At 35.4% G+C, this 19,178-nt stretch overlaps 1 protein-coding gene across 1 annotated transcript in view; it reads right to left on the reverse strand.

Annotated features, from left to right (window-relative positions):
- Window positions 1-19,178, reverse strand: part of DNAAF4 (dynein axonemal assembly factor 4) — a 59,920-nt gene that overhangs the window by 14,978 nt on the left and 25,764 nt on the right. The window contains exons 5-6 of the mRNA XM_059180564.1: window positions 7,018-7,163; window positions 5,628-5,737 (exon numbers count right to left, since the gene is read on the reverse strand). Coding sequence (XP_059036547.1) covers window positions 5,628-5,737; window positions 7,018-7,163 — 256 coding nt within the window. The remainder of the gene's footprint in view (window positions 1-5,627; window positions 5,738-7,017; window positions 7,164-19,178) is intronic.

The following is a 19,178-nucleotide window of genomic DNA, read 5'->3' on the forward strand; positions in this document are numbered from 1 at the left end:
ATTCTAGTCACAGTCATCTACTGGCTTTTTAAAGTCACTCTTCTCATATTCATTCAGGACTTTGAAACCTGGTTCCCAGCATCTGTCTCTATCCCAACTTCTGCCATGACTCCAGAGGATTCTATTATGTATATGACCCATTTATCAGTTTATTCTTGAAATACATAGCACTCCTTAACTCAGCATATCTTTCTTTCAACAATACTTTTGCTACCCACTCCTAGGATCACATATTGGCCTCCGTCATCACTTGAACTACACTACCTTGGAAATATCAAACTCTAGAATCCCAGCCACTAATCAGAAATTTCTAGTCTACCAAATTTCCCTTCAATCTTCAACCTTACAATAACCTTTAACTTCTTTTTTTTTTTTTTTTTTTTTTTTTTTTTTTTTTTTTAAAGATTTTATTTATTTGTCAGAGAGAGCGAGCGAGAGCGAGCACAGGCAGACAGAGTGGAAGGCAGAGTCAGACGGAGAAGCAGGCTCCCTGCGGAGCAAGGAGCCCGATATGGGACTCGATCCCAGGACGCTGGGATCATGACCTGAGCCGAAGGCAGCTGCTTAACCAACTGAGCCACCCAGGCGTCCCAACCTTTAACTTCTTAATTGCTCCATTTTCTCTTAGTCCAATGTGTCCCTCATGGCGTTTCTTCCTTTCTAACTCATCCTGGACTTCATGGGTAGACATCTGAGCTATTTTTCCATGAGCAATCTGGTCCCTTGCACTACTAGTCTTTTACTGTACTTGTCAGTTAAAACTCTCACTCTGGCCCATAGATCTATTCTTAAATTCAAAATACTAAACACTATAGGAGATATATCACACAGCTGTACTGACATCTCTATAAATTCATGTTCTCCAACCTGGCAGGGCCAACAATATTCACCAATTTCTCTTATCTAGATCCATACTTGTCTTCACTTTCTTTCCTCCAATTTCAGAAAATGAAGTATCTCTATCTATTCCAAGTCAATCTGTCAACATTTTCTAGAGCAAAGTAATCAATCCAACAGGACAGCCCAGTCAGCTTTGCTCACTTCAGCATTCTCAGATTGCAAGGAGGAGCAATTCATAACCAAACCACTTAGACTGCCTTCACAATTGGAATGAAGGGACAGGAAGTAGATTTTATTCATCTGTGAAAAGTATACAGCAGTAGTTAGAATACAAGCTTTTAATCATACTGACCTGGAATTGAATCCTGGTTTTACTCATTAACCATCACCTTAGCCATATTTTCTTAACCTCTCTACCCTTGTTTTCCATGTTTGTAAGAAGAGGATAAAAACAATAATATCCAACTAGTCACACTGTTATAGGAATTAAGTGAGCTATTTTGTGTACAGCTGCTAGTTTCTCAATAAGCATTTGTTAAATAGTGCAAAAGGAGTAGGTCCTACCCAACTATAGTTATGAGGAATTAATGAGATAATATAAATACACAAAAGCTCTTGTAAACCATCACAAGTTATGAACATATTAACTGTGATCCCAACAACGGCAGTTTAGAGATAAGAAAATGCAATTAAAGAAATGAGTTAGAATGTTAGAGCTCGAGGGCAGGGCAAGCAGTTGGCCAAGAAGAATGGGTGAAAAAGAGAGACTTTCATTTAATATGTGCTGTGTAAATTTCTTCCCCCCCCAAATATTTGTTATTATAAAATATAAAAATGAATGAAACTTTTAAAAAGAGGAAAAGGAAAACAAAACCAAGACAATCCATCCATTCTTGGCTTTCACTCAATTTTCTCCACTCTGCTCTGAGAGATTTCAATCATTTCTTCTTTCTCTTGTCTCCAAAGCTATCCAATCTTTTATATTCTTAAGGAAACAACACAAAAATTCTTTAGAAGTTCTACTCCATTGGCTTCTGGAGTATTTTGTGTACTATCTTCTTTTGCAAAATCTTCAAATGTTGGTAGCTCATGGAGTGTCTATCCTCAGGCCACTACTTTCCTGGTTTACACACTCTGCCTATCTCAGCTCCTTTTTCACTTTTATAAATTGAACTACAATATAAATGCTGATAACCTCCAAATCTATTTCCATAGTGTTGGCTTCTCCTCTAGGTTCAGACTTGCTGGACAGTGTCACCCAGACTGGCCCAGAGACATCTTAAACTCAACATATTAAAAACTGAACTTAAGCCCCATTTTCTCCTGACTAGCCCCTCATCTTGTACTCTCTAATTTAGCTGGTGGCATCATGCAATCAATCATTCAAGCTAGAAACTGGGGACTCCTTCATCTTACTCCCCAAAAATCAAACAAGAAGTTCTTCCTATTTTACCTCTTAAATAGTTCTCAAGTTGCCCTCCTCTTCACCCCTACAACAACATCTCTAGTAAAGGCAGTTTAAGGCCTTCGCCATGTTTTCTGCAACATTTTCCCCCCTCAAAGTACAGAATAAAATCTTAAAAAAAGGCAGATTCTTAAATACAGTGAACAAACTGGTAGCTGCCAGAGGAGAGGTGGGTAGGGCAGGTGGGTGAAATAGATGAAGGTGATTAAAAATAATCTTATTGTGATAAGCACTGAGTAACATATAGAAATGTTGAATAGTTATACTGTACACCTGAAACTAATATAACACTATGTGTTAATTATACTCAAGTTAAAAAATAAATTTAAAAAAAGAATCTTAACCAAGTAAACGAGGCCCATGCTGATTTCTCTAGGTTCAGTTGTCATTACTCATAGCCTCAAATTTTATGTTTTAGTAAAAAATAAACCACACATAGTTCCTGTCCACACTATTTCTTGTCTTTTGAGCTTTTGTTCACATTATCTCACTATTTGAAATGAATGTCTTTCTTTCCTTTTCTCTTGAAACTCCTACTTATCATTAAGAGGAGCTCAGGTGCTATATTCTCTATGAAGCTTTTTCTGAACCTACCTTCCTCCCTTTAAAGGTAAGTACCCTCTTCTCATTTTTTTTTATTTTTTTATTTTTATTTGACAGACAGAGATCACAAGTAGGCACAGAGGCAAGCAGAGAGAGAAGGAAGCAGGTTCCCCCCTGAGCGGAAAGCCCGATGTGGGGCTCGATCCCAGGACCCCGAGACCATGACCCGAGCCGAAGGCAGAGGCTTAACCCACTGAGCCACCCAGATGCCCCCCCCTCTCATTTTACTTTGTTCTTTTCTATGTATTGTACTTCCCACACAGTATTTTATAACTATTTGTGTATATCTATCTCTTCCACTGATCCTTGTAGCTCAGAGCCTAGACTATAGTCTGGTAAATTACAAGATCAATAGATGTTTATTTAATGGTTGAGTAAATGGAGAGGAAGGGAAGAAAGAGAAGGAAGGATCATATAGGGCTTTAATGTTGGAAGTAAGAGAAATCAACCTGTCAGGCCCAGGCCTCTGACCTTCAGAAAAACTGACCCTTCGGGTGCCTGGGTGGCTCAGTCGGTTAAGCCACTGCCTTCGGCTCAGGTCATGATCCCAGTGTCCTGGGATCGAGTCCCACATCGGGCTCTCTGCTCAGCCAGAAGCCTGCTTCTTCCCCCCTCTCTCTCTCTCTGCCTTCCTCTCTGCCTACTTGTAATCTCTGTGTCTGTCAAATAAATATATAAAATCTTAAAAAAAAAAAAAAAAAAGAAAAAGAAAAACTGACCCTTCAGCTCAACCCAACATATCAATCCCTGGTGTAACAGACAGGAGAAAAGTCCAAGAAAGAACAGAGGAAAGATAAGAAAAGAAAAATATAGACTTGTGATAGACAGGTAATAGAAAACTTCCCTCCCCCAAAAGATGTCCATATCCTAATCCTCAGAACCTACTCCTCAGAACCTACAATGGTGTCACCTAACAGGATAGGAAGGATTCCATGGCTGTGCTAAATTAAGGTCTTGAGGTGGGATATTATGCAAATGAGACTAATGTAATCACAGGGATCCCTACAAAAGAAAGAGGGAAGTGGGAGAGTCAGGATCAGAGGAGATGGGATTATGGAAGCAGAGGTCGGAGTGATGCAATTGATGGCTGGCAGCCAGAAGCCAAGGAATATAGGCAGACTATAAACTAGAAAACAAAAGAAAACAGATTCTTCCCTACAGGCTCTAGAAGGAACACAACTGATACTTTGATTTTAGCCCAGTGAAACCCATTTTGAGCTTCTGACTTCTAAAACTGTAAGATAATAAATTTGTGATATTTTAAGCCACTAAGTTTATGGTAGATTGTTATGGCAACAATAGAAATATAATATAAAAGCCTATATAATGAAATATAACAAGTAACATCTAATGAGAATAGGCAAAGAGTAATAATGAAAAGCTAAAGATAGTTTAAAGATAGTTTCATTAGTAATAATGAAAACCTAAAGATAGGCATCTACAAAGGCCTCAAAATACGAATTCAAATTGCCATTTATAATGTATCAAAATTCACTGTTTTTTTTTTTAATTCACTGTTTTTAATAATTGTATAAAATAGGGGCACCTGGGTGGCTCAGTGGGTTAAGCCTCTGCCTTCGGCTCAGGTCATGATCTCAGGGTCCTGGGATCGAGCCCCACATCGGGCTCTCTGCTCAACAGGGAGCCTGCTTCCCCGACCCCCACCTCTCTCTACCTGCCTCTCTGCCTACTTGTGATCTCTTTCTCTCTCTATCAAATAAATAAATAAAATCTTAAAAAAATATAATTGTATAAAATATTCACACAGAGCAACAAGTAAATAAATGAAAGGATTTCCTGCATATAAAATGATAATTTATAAGATAATTTGGTAATCTTTTGAAGATGGAAATGAATAATCAAAGAAACTCTAATTTCTAAAAAGCATATTTCTTTTTTTTTAAGAGAGGGAATTGTGATTTTGTTGTTGTTTTTGTTTGTTTGTTTGTTTTTAAGGAGGAGCACAGGGAGAAGAAGAAAAAGAATCTTAACCCACTGAGCCACCCAGGCGCCCCAAGAAGAAAAAGAATCTTAAGCAGACTTCATAAGAGGAGCCCAACATAGGGCTCCATCTCACAGCCTTGAGTTCATGATCAGAGCCCAAATCAAGATTCGGAAACTCAACTGACTGAGCCACCCAAGTGCCCCTAAAAAACACATTTCTGAGAGAGAGATTAGGAAGAACTTATGTTAAATGTAAGTGATTTTAAACGGGATTTTAAGGGGCGCCTGGATGGCTCAGTGAGTTAAGCCTCTGCCTTTGGCTCGGGTCATGATCTCAGGGTCCTGGGATTGAGCCCTGCATCAAGCCCTGCATCGGGCTCTCTGCTCAGTGGGGAGCCTGTTTCCCCCTCTCTTTCTGCCTGCCTCTCAGCCTACTTGTGATCTCTCTCTCTCTCTCTCTGTCAAATAAACAAATAAAATTTAAAAATATATATATTTAAAAAAATAAAAGGGATTTTAATAAGTACACCAAAAGATGTCATATTTTCCATTTCTGTGACATTTAAATACAAAAACAAATATAAATATGAGCCTTGTTATATGATCTGACTTTTTAAATAAGGAAGCCCTGCCTAACTTATTTATTTGCATTATCTTTGCCCAACAACACACACACACACACAGGCACATATATGAAGATACCTTGGAGATGTAGTAAGTACTAATGTATACCTAATTTATTATAAACCTCATAGCCTGAGTTCAAGCAACTTACTTTCCTTTGTCCTTCAGCCATTCTGGGTTCTTTTCTTCTTCTTTTAAATCAGAAAGTTCAGGAATATCAGTATTCAGTGCTCTTCGTGCCTCTGCTTGTTTGTGTAACCACTGAAATCAGAGGATAAAGTCTAATGAAGGACACAAAAGTTTTATTTTTATTAACAGCTACTTTGAGATTTCTCAGCTTCTACAATGAGATGGAATACTATTTGTTATGGACTGAATGTTTGTATCTCCCAAAATTCATATGATAAAGCCCTAATCCCAATGTGATGGTGTTTAGAAGCAGGACTTTTGGGAGGTAATTTGATTTGGATGAGGCCATGAAGTTGGGGTCCCCATGATGAGATTAGTGTCCTTCTAAGAAGAGGGAAAGACCAGAGCACAACTCTCATTCCTCCACTCCCTGTACCTGATCTTGGAATTTCCAGCCTCCAGAACTTTGAGAAATGTCTATTGTTTAAGCCACCCAGTCCAAGGTATTTTGTTATAGCAGCCTGAGTAAACTAATATGCTATTTGATAATGTGATTTTAAACTTCCAGTTTTTAGCCTTTTCAGTTTAACATTACTAGCTGGTAAAGATCAGATGTATAAAAATTTCAAATCCAAATTTCACACAGATTTCTGGGAGTTCATGTGATTATTATTTTACTTTTCTTGTTTATAATATATTTGCTTTTCTATAATGAAAAATATAAATGACTTAAATAATTATAATTTTATAGTTCTAGATATAATTTTACAAATAATAAAATTCAGAATTTATTATTCAATAATAAGAAAATAGTTAATATTTTTAAAAGATTTTATTTATTTGAGAGAGAGAGATTATAGAGGGAGAGAGAGAAGCAGACTCCCTGTTGAATAGAGAGCCTTACTCAGGGCTCAATCCTTGGACCCCAAGATCATGACTTGAGCCAAAGGCAGACACTTAACTGACTGAGCCACCCAGGTGCTCCCCAAATAGTTAATATTTATAAATTGTCATGTCTTAAGGATCTTCAATTACTTCCACAACTTTTCAATTGTGAGAGGCGACAACTAATATCTTGTAGTAAAAAAAAGCAGTTCTTAGTGCTTATATAACTAAAGATATAACATTCAAAATTCCAGGGCCCAGGAATTTATAAGTGAATGAGAGATATTCTAGAAAGTCACATTAGAAATACCTGATGATAATAATAATTAGTTGTAAAAATATATTAACAAAAATGTCCAAATCCCTTACCAAACACATATGGATCCCTTACCAAAACACAAGTTTACAAATCTAATATGCAAATGATGTATTTGATAAATTATGTGGCAAGTATAACAGTAATAGATGAAATAAAAAATAAAGCATTCTCATTTGTGATCACTGTAACTAACAACAAGCATATCTACCTCTTCTTCTTCTGCTACTTGTGATTCTCGGAGAGCAGTTGGAAATACTCTAGGGGTAAAGCTGATTTTAATACTGCCAACAGAGCGAGGACCAGGAATACTGTCTTCCTTTAACTTCTCCAAAAATATATTTTCTGAATTTCTTCCTTGAAAAGCAATATTAACAAGTGAGTTATCTTCCTCTCATTTTCTAGGCAACAATCAAACTGACTTAAAGTAATTACACATCAAAGCTACCTCTAAAATCCTACACAAATAAACCAAAGATAACTTCTACTGGAAGGAATATAAAATCCCATCATCGAAAGTGTGGCAGCTAGTTATCTCTTCTTTAATCAATGACCCCAGCTACTTTTCTAGGATTCTCTTTGCTAAAACACACAGTGGTTTAATTTACATTCACTCTAGGGAAGGGCACTCTGAGTATTTCTACATCCAGTTTAGAAAGCTGTCACTACCAATATTACCTCTATTTCCCTTAAGCTCCTATAGCAGTATCTTCTATAAGCTTCCTTGTGGCAGTATAAAAATTTTTCAGCCGTAAGAAATTGTTAATGAGAATAGGCAAAGAGTAATAATGAAAAGCTAAAGATAGTTTGATGTAATAATGGTTAAGCCAATATAAGAGAAGAAATCAATGTGTTCTATGTGTTAGAATATAATTAGAATAAATCTATGTGTTAGAATATAAAATATATGAATTAAAAGGAAGGGTAAGTTTAAAAATTGAAAAAGTACAAAAAATATGATACACAGATTTAAAAGGCAATATCAAAACTTTAAAAAAACCAGATTTTCCACAATTACAAGAGTAATATCCTTGATATAAAATGAATACATACAAAAAGGAGGAAAAAATAAGGACTGAAACAAAATTTGAGTGCAAATTTTCTGGATGTCTGTGGTTGAGACATCTATCTTCCAGTATTCTATCCATTCTTCCCTCTTCCTTTTAGAGATAGAATTTGAGTTCTAAACTAGGCATATGACTATTGTCAGGCTAGAATCTACATAACCCAGACTCCCTTGAGATTAGATGTGATTATATGCCAAATCTGAGGCAACAAAATGTGAATAGAAGTGATGTATGCAATGGATCATTTTATAGGTACATCTGCTTGCTGTGGACTCCTCTTACCTCCTTCCCAGTGGCTAAAACACACTGCCAACCTTGGCATCCAGAGATGGAAGTCAAATGGTGTGATGACAGAGATGGCACTGCCAGCCTGGATGGCCTTGTAGGAAGTCATTTATCAAGCCTACATGGGTCACTGTTACATAACAAGTATTGGATTATGGAGAACTAAATTTCTGTCTCATTTGATCTGTAATTTTGGATCTCATTACCACAACTAGCTTTCACCTACCAAATACAATGTCCCAAGAATTTTATATCCAAGTAAACTGCTGCTTACTTATAAAGGCAAAAGATACTCCTAGATATCTAAGAACTAAGTAAATATACTACTTTAGCCATCTTTTCCAAATAAATTAATCAAACCAATGTTCCAGAACATGGAAAAATGAAACTAAGAACCCAGGAGTGAGGAAATTAAGGTAAAAATAAAAAGAATTAGTTTTCTATACAGTGGAGAACACACTAAAAATGTTGTGAATAAGATTCTTAAATGTTAGTGTAACAGAAGGAAAACAGAAAAAGTAAAAATGAAGTATATAACTTTAGATTACTATACTAATGATTACTAGGATACAGAACATGAAGGGAATAAGCACTATTTTCCATAATGAGGAATTAAAAATTTATTTTCTTGGGTGGGTGGGTGGTTCAGTGGGTTAAGCATCTGCCTTCAGCTCAGGTCACGATCTCAGGTTCCTGGGATCAAGTCCTGCATCAGGCTCTCTGCTTAGTGGGAAGTCTGCTTCTCCCTCTCCCTTTCCCTCTATACTATCACTCTCTCTCTCTCAAATAAATAAAGACAAAATTTTTTTTTAAAGATTTTCTTTACTTATTTATCAGAGAGAGAGAAAGAGAGAGAGCTCACAAGCAGGCAGAGGCAGAGAGAGAAGCAGGTTCCCTGCCGAGCAAGGAGCAGGATGCGGGACTCGATCCCCGGACTCTAGGATCATGACCTGAACTGAAGGCAGCAGCCTAACCGACTGAGACACCCAGGTGTCCCAAATAAATAAAATCTTTAAAATTTTTTTTATTTTCTTATTAATTTTGCTAAAATAAACAAATGTTTTTAAATGTTCATGAAAAACATTAACATAACAACCAGTTACATTAAAAATAGGGTATCTAGCTTCCAAACCCTTACTGTAGAATAAGAGAAGTAGTAAAACATAAAATAAAAATAAATTAGCACAGGTTTCTAGAAACACAAGATAAAGTTTTTAAAACTTTTTACAATCTCTAGATAAAATGCAATAAACACATAAAATGCTTGATAAAATATAGAAAATAAATAAAGTTTCAAATATACAGTTCAGTTTAAAAAGTAAGCAAAGAAAAAGTCTTAATTAGTGATTTATAGCTGGTGTAATCTAAAAGCTGACAGAAAGCTGTTTGGAAAGATATTTAGATCTATATCTAAAATACATATATAAAGGCAAAAGGCTGGAAATTTAAGGCTGATACAGTTACAGAGGTAGGAAGCTGAAAATGAACCTAGAAGCTTAGAAGGGCTTCTCTCTTAGTGAAAAGAACATTTATAAAATCACTGTCCACTGGTCCAGGAAAGTGAAGCCTATTCTTCCTGGGGCTTTGGACAGGAGGAGAAAAAAATATCTCTTGTGAGAAATCAAAACTCTAGGTATTCCTCGTGAGCAATTCTTACTTCCACACACCATAAAACACCTGAGATTTTTAAATATATACCCATTAAAAAAAAAACAACCTTGCAGAAGAGGGACACACAATCAAAAACTACAAATTACATGAGAAAACAATGCAGTATAAAAGACAGTAAGCAGACACAAAAAACAGGAGGTATGGCTTCTTAAGAATTTGAAAAAACAGAACAATCTGAAAGAGATAAAATAATTTCAAACATGTTTATTTAAAGAGCAGAGACAAGACAAATCCATAATGAAAAATGAAGAAACTAGTGACAAAAGAATTAACAACAACAACAACAACAACAAACCAGATGGAACTTCCAAAATGAAAAATATTGCTGCTGAAATTTAAAACCTTTAGTATAAGTTTAACAGTACATTAAGCATAGTTGAAGAAAATTTGCAAACTAGAAGAGATCTGAAGATAATATATAGAATGTGGTCAAGAAATACAGAGAACAGAGGGAGACAATAGCTTAAAAGTTCCCAGAACTTTACTGAAAACATAAGTTCTTTGACTAAAAGTATATTCCATGTTCTGACTTTATGAAGCAAATAAATTAAAAACTGCACAGAGACTAATAAAATCAAAGTACATCAAAGTGAAGAATTTTAAAGCAACCAGAGACAAAGCATGGGTTAACTTATAAAGGTTCAATAGTTAGACTAGTTGCAGACTTCTCAGCAACATTAGAGGGCAAAAGGCAATAGAAAAATACCTTCACATTACTGATGGAAAATAACTATCAATGAGGAATTCTACAACCACGCAAACCATCCTTCAACAACAAGCACAAGATAAAGATAATAACTGAATTGAATGCCCTACAAATCTTCATTAAAGAACTACTAAAGGATTTATTTGTAAAGGGAAGGCAATTTAACCCACAGATGTAAAACACAAAGAAGCAAAGACAAATTAAAAATCCATAAATATGCATCAGTCTAAACAGTAATGACTGTATAGTGGGGAAAAAAGCCATACTAACAGTGATGACTAAATTTGGGATTTAAAAATAAAGTGAAGTTGGGGCACCTGGGTGGCTCAGTGGGTTAAAGCCTCTGCCTTTGGCTCAGGTCATGATCCCAGGGTCCTGGGATCGAGCCCCGCATTGGGCTCTCTGCTCAGTAGGGAGTCAGCTTCCTCCTCTCTCTCTGCCTGCCTCTCTGCCTACTTGTGACCTCTCTCTCTCTCTCTCTTTCTCTCTGTCAAATAAATAAAAAATATCTTTAAAAATAAAAAAAATAAAAAGTAAAGTCAAGTCAACTGATCTCCCTTCCCTCCAAAAAACTGAACTAAAATGTTTAGACAATTTAATAGAAGATGGGTATCACTGGACCTTACACACTAAACTTCCTTGTAATATTTACAGGAGTGGTAAAGATTAACCTTAATCTTTGTTTAATATGTATGTTAAAATAATAAGAATTATATCTATGTACCAAAACAGATACAAAAAATTTAATATTAATCATTCAAAGAACAAAAATAGAATACATACCTTTCAAATTAGTAGAAAGGAAGTAATCAAGAACATTTTTTAAATCCAAGGCCGAAAAATAGAAGAAAGAACTAACAAGAAAGTCTAGTAAATATAAACTATGAAGTAAGATAGTAGAAGAATATCCTAAGACATTAGGATACATTTTATTTATAATAATAAATCTAAGTGGCCCATAGCTTATTAAAAGAAAGCCTTAGGATAAACACAAATACACACCATAAACTACAATCTAGAAACACACCTGTAACATGATGATACAGGAAATTTTATTTTTTTTTTTTATTTTTTTTTTTTTAAAGATTTTATTTATTTATTTGACAGAGAGAGATTACAAGTAGGCAGAGAGAGAGAAGAGGAAGCAGGCTCCCTGCTGAGCAGACAGCCCGATGCGGGACTCGATCCCAGGACCCTGAGATCATGACCTGAGCCGAAGGCAGCGGCTTAACCCACTGAGCCACCCAGGCGCCCGATACAGGAAATTTTAAATATGAGAACTATAGTCATTCCCATTTTATATATTTCAAAACTAAAAACAAAACAAAATGAAACAAAAAACAAAACAAAACAAAAAACCCACCAAAAAAAAAAAAAAAAAAAAAAAACCTCCCTACAAATTCAAGGGCCAAGGGAAAAAATGATGATGAGTTACAAAATATTTGCAACTAAACAACAACAAAAACACAAGATTTCAAGGCTTGTGAATGTATTAACATACTCTTTAAGACAAAAAAAATTTAACTTAACATGCATGTATTAAAATATTCCAAAATTAATGAAAACAAGTTGGACAAAGAACAGAGAAAACCTAAAGAAACTAATGTACCTCTATAAAATACTCCATGCCCAGGCATTTTAGGGGTAGTTTAACTAAACCTTTGAACACCAGATATTTAATAGCGAACTAAATTATTTTGAAGAATAAAAAAAGAAAAAAGGTACAATTCCCAGCATACTGAGCCATAAATATTGTTAAGACTTTGCATATCTGAAAAGTCTGTATTCTGCTTCACACTTGATTATTAAGCTGGGTATAGAATTTCACACTGAAAATTATTTTCACTCAGAATTTTGAAGGCACTGACCCATGTTTCAGGATTCCAGTGCTGAGGTTAAGAGGACAGATGCTAACATTCCCAGTCCTTTGTGCATGATCTGTTTCTCTTCTCTGGGAACTTTCTTGATCTCTGCAAAAAGTGTGCTGAGGGATGCTTGCATGGATCAGTCAATTAAGCATCCAACTCTTGATTTTTGGCTCAGGTCATGATCTCAGCATTATGAGATCGAGCCTCACATAAGGCTCTGAGGGGGGTGTGGAGCCTACTTAAGATTCTCTCTCTCCCTCTGCCCCACCCCCGGCTCATGTGCTCTTGTTCTCTCTAAAAAAGAGAAAGAATAAAATATAAAGTGTCTGAAATTTCATGTGTTTTTGGCATGAATACTATAAAATCTGCCGTGCTGGACATGATAGACTCTTTCAATGTGGAAATTCATTTAAGTTTTCAGAAGTTTTGCAACATTAAAAATATTATTTCCTCTCTTCTGTCTCTCCCACCCTCTTTCTTATACCCCTATTGAATGTTGAACATCCAGGATGGATACTCTGATTATTTAATCTTTTCTATTTTAAATTTTTTTGTCCTTTTTTTCTACTTTCTGAAAAACTTAGAAACCATATTCCAACCATTTGATTAAATTTATAATTTTTATTGCATTTTAAATTTCCAAACTGTTTTATTCTCTTAATATTCCTTACTATAGCCTCTTGTTCTTAATGATTAAAATACGTCTTAAATGACTAAATGTCTTAAATTATTAAAATATGTCTTAAATATGTCTTCATCTTTCTGAAGACATGTTACAATTAAGTTTTCTTCTGTTCTTCTATTACTTGGCTGTTCGAAGTTTCTATATCTTGCCTATCTTCTCCTATAAAAGTATAAAAATTCTGACTGAAGTTCTATGTACATAAATCTGAAATCTGTTGGTTGACTGGTAAGCTTCAGCAGGGAAAACCATCTGGGCCATTACAGATATCAGGATTTTTTCATCCTACACTCATTAGTTTCCCTATGGAAGAATTCTCTAATCTGCACCCCAGGTGCACTGGGCTTGTGAATGCATATATGCAAGAGCTAAGGGTAGAGGAGGGCTGGAAGAGATCCCTCGGACCGGTATTTAGATTTACACAATGTTGACTTTCGCTCTATCAATTTTCAGAGCAGAATCTGTAGTCTTCAAATATGCAGAAAGTAAACCCTCGATCTTCTGTCATGATCTGGAAATCTGGTAGTGAAACTCTATTTACACACTTTCAATCCATCCTTTTTCTTTTTTTCCAGACTTACATTTGCCCCTACCTTTAGGAGTACCTAGTTCTTCTAAGCTGAAGAAGGACAAATCCACATGGCCTAAAATTTCATTTATCCATCTACCATGCTTTTAGTAGCTTCGTAAGCAAGTCAAAAGTACTTCAACAGAATAGGCTGGTACTAGTAACTGAATTTCTAACAAGATACAGAAGACCCTATACTTAATTAATTAGATGCTCAATGGTTCCTCTTTCCCAGTCTCCTATAAATATACACAATAGTACAAGGGCCAGGACCTTCAAAATCGGCTTCATTACGGCTGGCCTTAAGCATTAACTGTGGAATAATAAGAACCTGAAGATATTATATGCATTTTGATGCTGTTCTGCCTAAAAGTATTCCCAATAAACTTTATTCAGTTTAACAAAGAAATAATTCATGTACAATAAAATGTACATGAAATAAAATGGGGCACCTTGGTGCCTCAGTTAGTTAGATGTCCAGCTCTGTTTCCACTCAGGTCATGATCTCAGGGTCATGCGATAAAGCCTCATGTTGGGCTCCATACTCAGTAGGGAGTCTACCTGAGATTTTCTTCCTCTCCCTCCCTGCCCCTCCCCCAGCACTCCCATACATGCATGTGCTTGCGCTCTCTCTCTTAAATAAATCTTTTAAAAAAATAAACTGTACTCATTTTAAAGTACATTAATTCAATGAGTTCTGATATATGTGTGTACCCATGAAATTATAATCATAATGAAAATGGAAAATTTCTATCACTTCTAAGAGTCCCCTATAGTCCCTTCCTTTTATTTCTGGCCCCAGATAACAATTGATATTCTCTCAGTCATTATAAAATGGTCGGTATTTTCTAGAATTTCTGTTGCAGTCTCATTTATTGCAGAGTAATATTTCACTTTATGAATCTATGAGAATTTGTTTATTCACTCATCTAGTGATGAGCATCATTTCCAGTTACTCACTATTACAAATGAGGTTGCCATGAATATTTGAATACAAGTCTTCAGGTGAATACATCTCTCATGTATAAATACTGAAGACAAGAAAGACTGAGTTATATGATAAGTGCATACTCAACTTTCAAGGGAAGAGCCAAACACTCTTGCAAAGTCGTTGTACCATTTTACATTTCTACTATCAGTGTATACTCGCAGCATATCCTCAACAACAATTGTGCTGATGATCTTTAGTTTTCTGTTTTATCATTTTATTTTTTTAAAGGTTTTAATTATCTATTTGTGAGAGAGAAAGAGCACAAGTAGGATGAGCAGCAGAGAAGAGGGAGAAGCAGGCACCCAGCTGAGCAAGGAGCCTGATGTGGGACTTGAACCCAGGACCCTCATATCATGACCTGAGCTGAGGACAGACGCTTAACTGGCTGAGCCACCCAGGCATCCAGTTTTAGTCATTTTAATGCATATGTACTATGGACTGTATCTCACTGTGGTTTTAATTTCCCTACTAACGAATAACATTGAACATCATCTTATGTGTCTGTTGGTTGTTCATGTCTTCCACTGCAACAAGAGCATTCATATCTTCCATCCAATTGTTTACTGGATTGTCTTCTTACATATGTATTATGTACATATGTACATAACTGTCTCATTGTGTAGTGAGGCAAGAGTCTACTTTCACTTGTTTCCATAAATATATCCTGACCCGTTCCTTCCCCCCATTGAATTACCTTGTTACCTTTCATTAAAATCACCGAACCATACTTGTATAGATTCATTTCTGGTCCCTGTACTCTGTTGTTTTGAACTTATCCTTGTCCTTTCACCAATTCCATCTTGTCTTGATTATGGTAGCTTGATGCTAAGTCTTCAAATGAGGCAGTGTGAGCCCTACATCTCTGCTCTTATTTTTAAAAGTTCCTTTGAGGGGCGCCTGGGTGGCTCAGTGGGTTAAGCCACTGCCTTCGGCTCAGGTCATGGTCTCGGGGGTCTGGGATGGAGTCCCACATTGGGCAGGCTCTCTGCTCAGCAGGGAGCCTGCTTCCCTTCCTCTCTCTCTCTGCCTGCCTCTCTGCCTACTTGTACTCTCTGTCAAATAAATGAATAAAATCTTTAAAAAAATTAAAAAAAATAAATAAAAGTTCCTTTGACTATCCTTGGTCATTCACACTCTCATATAAATTTTAGGATCAACTTGTCAATTTCTACAAAAAGCTTACCAGAATTTCTAATGGATTTACATTGAATCAACAGATCAATTTAAGAATAGACATCCTAACAATATTTAGTTTTCCAACTCAGGAACATGTTGTATCACTACATTTATTTAGGACTTTAAAACATCTCTCAGCAGTTTTTTGATAGTTTTCAGTGATGTAGTCTTTCATTTCTTTTGTTAAATTTATTCCTACGTGTTTTCTCTTTTAGTGCTACTACAAATTAATTAAAGTTTAATTTTCCAGTTCTTTGCTGCTGATAAAATTTTAAGTGACTTTTATAGCCTTATATCATGAGACTTTGCTAAATTCAGTTATTAGTTCTAGCAGTTATCCTTCAGATTTCTCAGGAAATCCCTATCAGGAAATACACAATCATGTCATCTATAAATAAATACAGTTTTACTTCTTCCTGTCTAATCTTTATGACTCTCATTTCTTCTTGTCTTAATGTAATGGTTAGGACTTCCAGCATAATGTTGAATTAAAACAGTGAAAGTGGACATACTTGCCTACTCCTGGAACTACAGGGCAAGGCAAAGTATTCATCAATAAATATGAAGCTTACTATACATTTTTTGTACACTCTTACTCACCAGAGTAAGAAAGTACCTTTCTATTCCTAATTTGTTGAGAAATTATTTTCATAAATGGATGGTGGGTTTTATCAAATGCCTTCTGCAATAGAGAAATGGTCATATGTTTTTTCCTTTACTCTGTTAGTACAGTTATTACATGGAATGATTTTCAAATACTAAACCAACCTTGAATTCCATTATCCATTTCTATCAGTCAAAAATTCTCGGGGCGCCTGGGTGGCTCAGTGGGTTGAGCCACTGCCTTCGGCTCAGGTCATGATCTCAGGGTCCTGGGATCGAGTCCCGCATCGGGCTCTCTGCTCAGCAGGGAGCCTGCTTCTCTCTCTCTCTCTGCCTGCCTCTCCATCTACTTGTGATTTCTCTCTGTCAAATAAATAAATAAAATCTTTAAAAAAAAAAAAAAAAAAAAATTCTCTAGGCTATGTGGAAACATGACTATAGTTGTTTAACCAAGGATGGGTTTATTTTCTCACTTAACAAACTTGAAAAAAGGTGATTCAATTCAGAGGTACCATCTTTCCAATGTCATTAATGTCCCAAGCTCTTTCTTCTCCCCTATTCCACCATTCTTAGGGTATGTCTTGCCTCGTTGTGGTTTTAAAATAGCTAATGAATTTTTTGCACTGACCTTCATCTTAAGTAGGAAAAGGAAAGGAGAAGCAAGCAGTAAGGAGTAATACTTTTCTATAAATCTTTAGCAGATTTCTTCTTGCATTTCCTCAAAATTTGTCACCTGGTTACATCTAGTTATACAAGAGTTTGGGGAAGTGAGATTTGCTTGGTTTTGTTTTGTTTTACTAATTTAAAATGACGTTGTAAAAATCTCAATGTGTGCTTTTTTAATTTTTTTCTTTTTTTTAAATTTTATTTTATTTTTTCAGTGTTCCAAGATAAAGTGCTTTTTCAGTGTGTTGCCTATTTTTTTATAATAAAAAATTTCAAACATATATAAAATTAGGCAGAATAGAATAATTAACTGTCATGCATTCATAACCTGCCTTCTATTATCAACTCCTGGCCCATATCACTTCATCTTTATTTCTATCTACTTTCACATACCATATTATTTTGAAGAGAATCTCAGACATCAAATACTATACTTTCACCCATAAATATCTCAGTAGGTTTCTCTATGAGATAAGGGCTTTCTAAATCTAACTACAATTATGTTATCACATCTCAAGGGAAAAAATATAATTATTCTTTAATTTCTTCTAATATCCAATTGGTATTTAAATTACTAAAAGGCAAGGTTTTTAGCTGAACACATTTCTTCTGTCCCTTCCCTGAAACCATGATTCTGTTAGTAAAAAAGAAAGGGAGAGAAGGAAATCTGCAGCACCTGCCACACCATTTGCATTCTGTATATAGAAAGTGGCTTAGCTATTATACTATTATAATAGTGTATATAAAAGTGGCTTATCTAGTACATTACATATACTCTTATTATACATTGAGTCTTACTTATTGATGTGGCAAAAAATAAGAGTATAATAATCCAAACTCCAAACATTTAAGTTGATTTTTAAAATCACATAAAATCTTATCAAAATTTTTTGCTTGTTAAATCACCTTAATATAAAATATTAAGTAGCTTTCATCAAAATGACACCACTCAATATTTAAGTTCTAGGTCCAGAAGAGTATGAAGCCCACAGCACATTTAATTCCTCTGCCCTGCAAAGTAATCATGCCATAGCCTGACGCCTAGCTTCACATTAAGAGACAAAATTAGTGGGGTGTGTTATATTAGGGGACTGTAATTAAAACTTCTGAAGTTTTGCTACTTCATAATTAGTAATACTTTGGTTAAGCATAAACCGATTCATTCTTGAAAATTACTGTAAGGCTTTGGGATGCTCAATAACAAACATTTAAAAGGTAATACTTTTCCAAACCAGGATTATACATTTTGTGTACTTTTTCTCCTAACAAATTTCTCAGTGAAAACATCTCCCTAATACAAACAGCCAGCTAAAATATGTTATGAATTAGATAATGAACATGGTTAATCTGCCTATCTTACCTGTGTAGCAGTATAACACAGTGGTGGTCACCTACTCTAAAGCCTGATCACCCACGTCCAAATTCTGACTCTGCCATTTATTAGCAGTGTTACTTTGGGCTAGTAAGACTCTCTGTGCCTTTCCTCACCTGGAAAATGGGGATAATCGTGGTTCCTAACTCACAAGTTCATTTATTGACTTTCCAACACACTAGAACTTGAGAGCTTACAGTAGAAAAGACCTAGAGTACAGTAATAAAGCCTAGAGCATAGGTTTCAAAGATGTGGGTTCAAATCCCACAGGTTTACTTATTGGGTAGTTTTTATCTTTTCTGAACACCTATTTCCACTAAAATAAGAATAGCAGCACTTATCCCAAAGTGGTGTTGTGACAACTGCATGATACAACCAATATAATGGCCTGGCATATGGAAATCACCCAATAATTATTAATTATTATTATTACATAAGTGATTTTACAACAAAATATTCCATTACTAAAGATGCTAACTATTCCCAAAACAAAATTTACTATTCTAAATTCAGATAAAATCAAACTCTTAGCTTTCAATAAAGAAATAGGTGCTTTCACCTATTTCTGAACACATCAGGATCAAAGGCCAGATGAGCCACTATTTGCTTACAACTAAATTTGTGTAATAGTATTCATGTTCCTCAATCATATGAGGAAAATGTCTTTTTTTAAAAATATTTTATTTATTTGTCAGAGAGAGAGAGAGAGAATGAGAG

This window comes from Mustela lutreola, chromosome 7 (genome assembly GCF_030435805.1).
Source record: "Mustela lutreola isolate mMusLut2 chromosome 7, mMusLut2.pri, whole genome shotgun sequence".
Taxonomy (NCBI): domain Eukaryota; kingdom Metazoa; phylum Chordata; class Mammalia; order Carnivora; family Mustelidae; genus Mustela; species Mustela lutreola.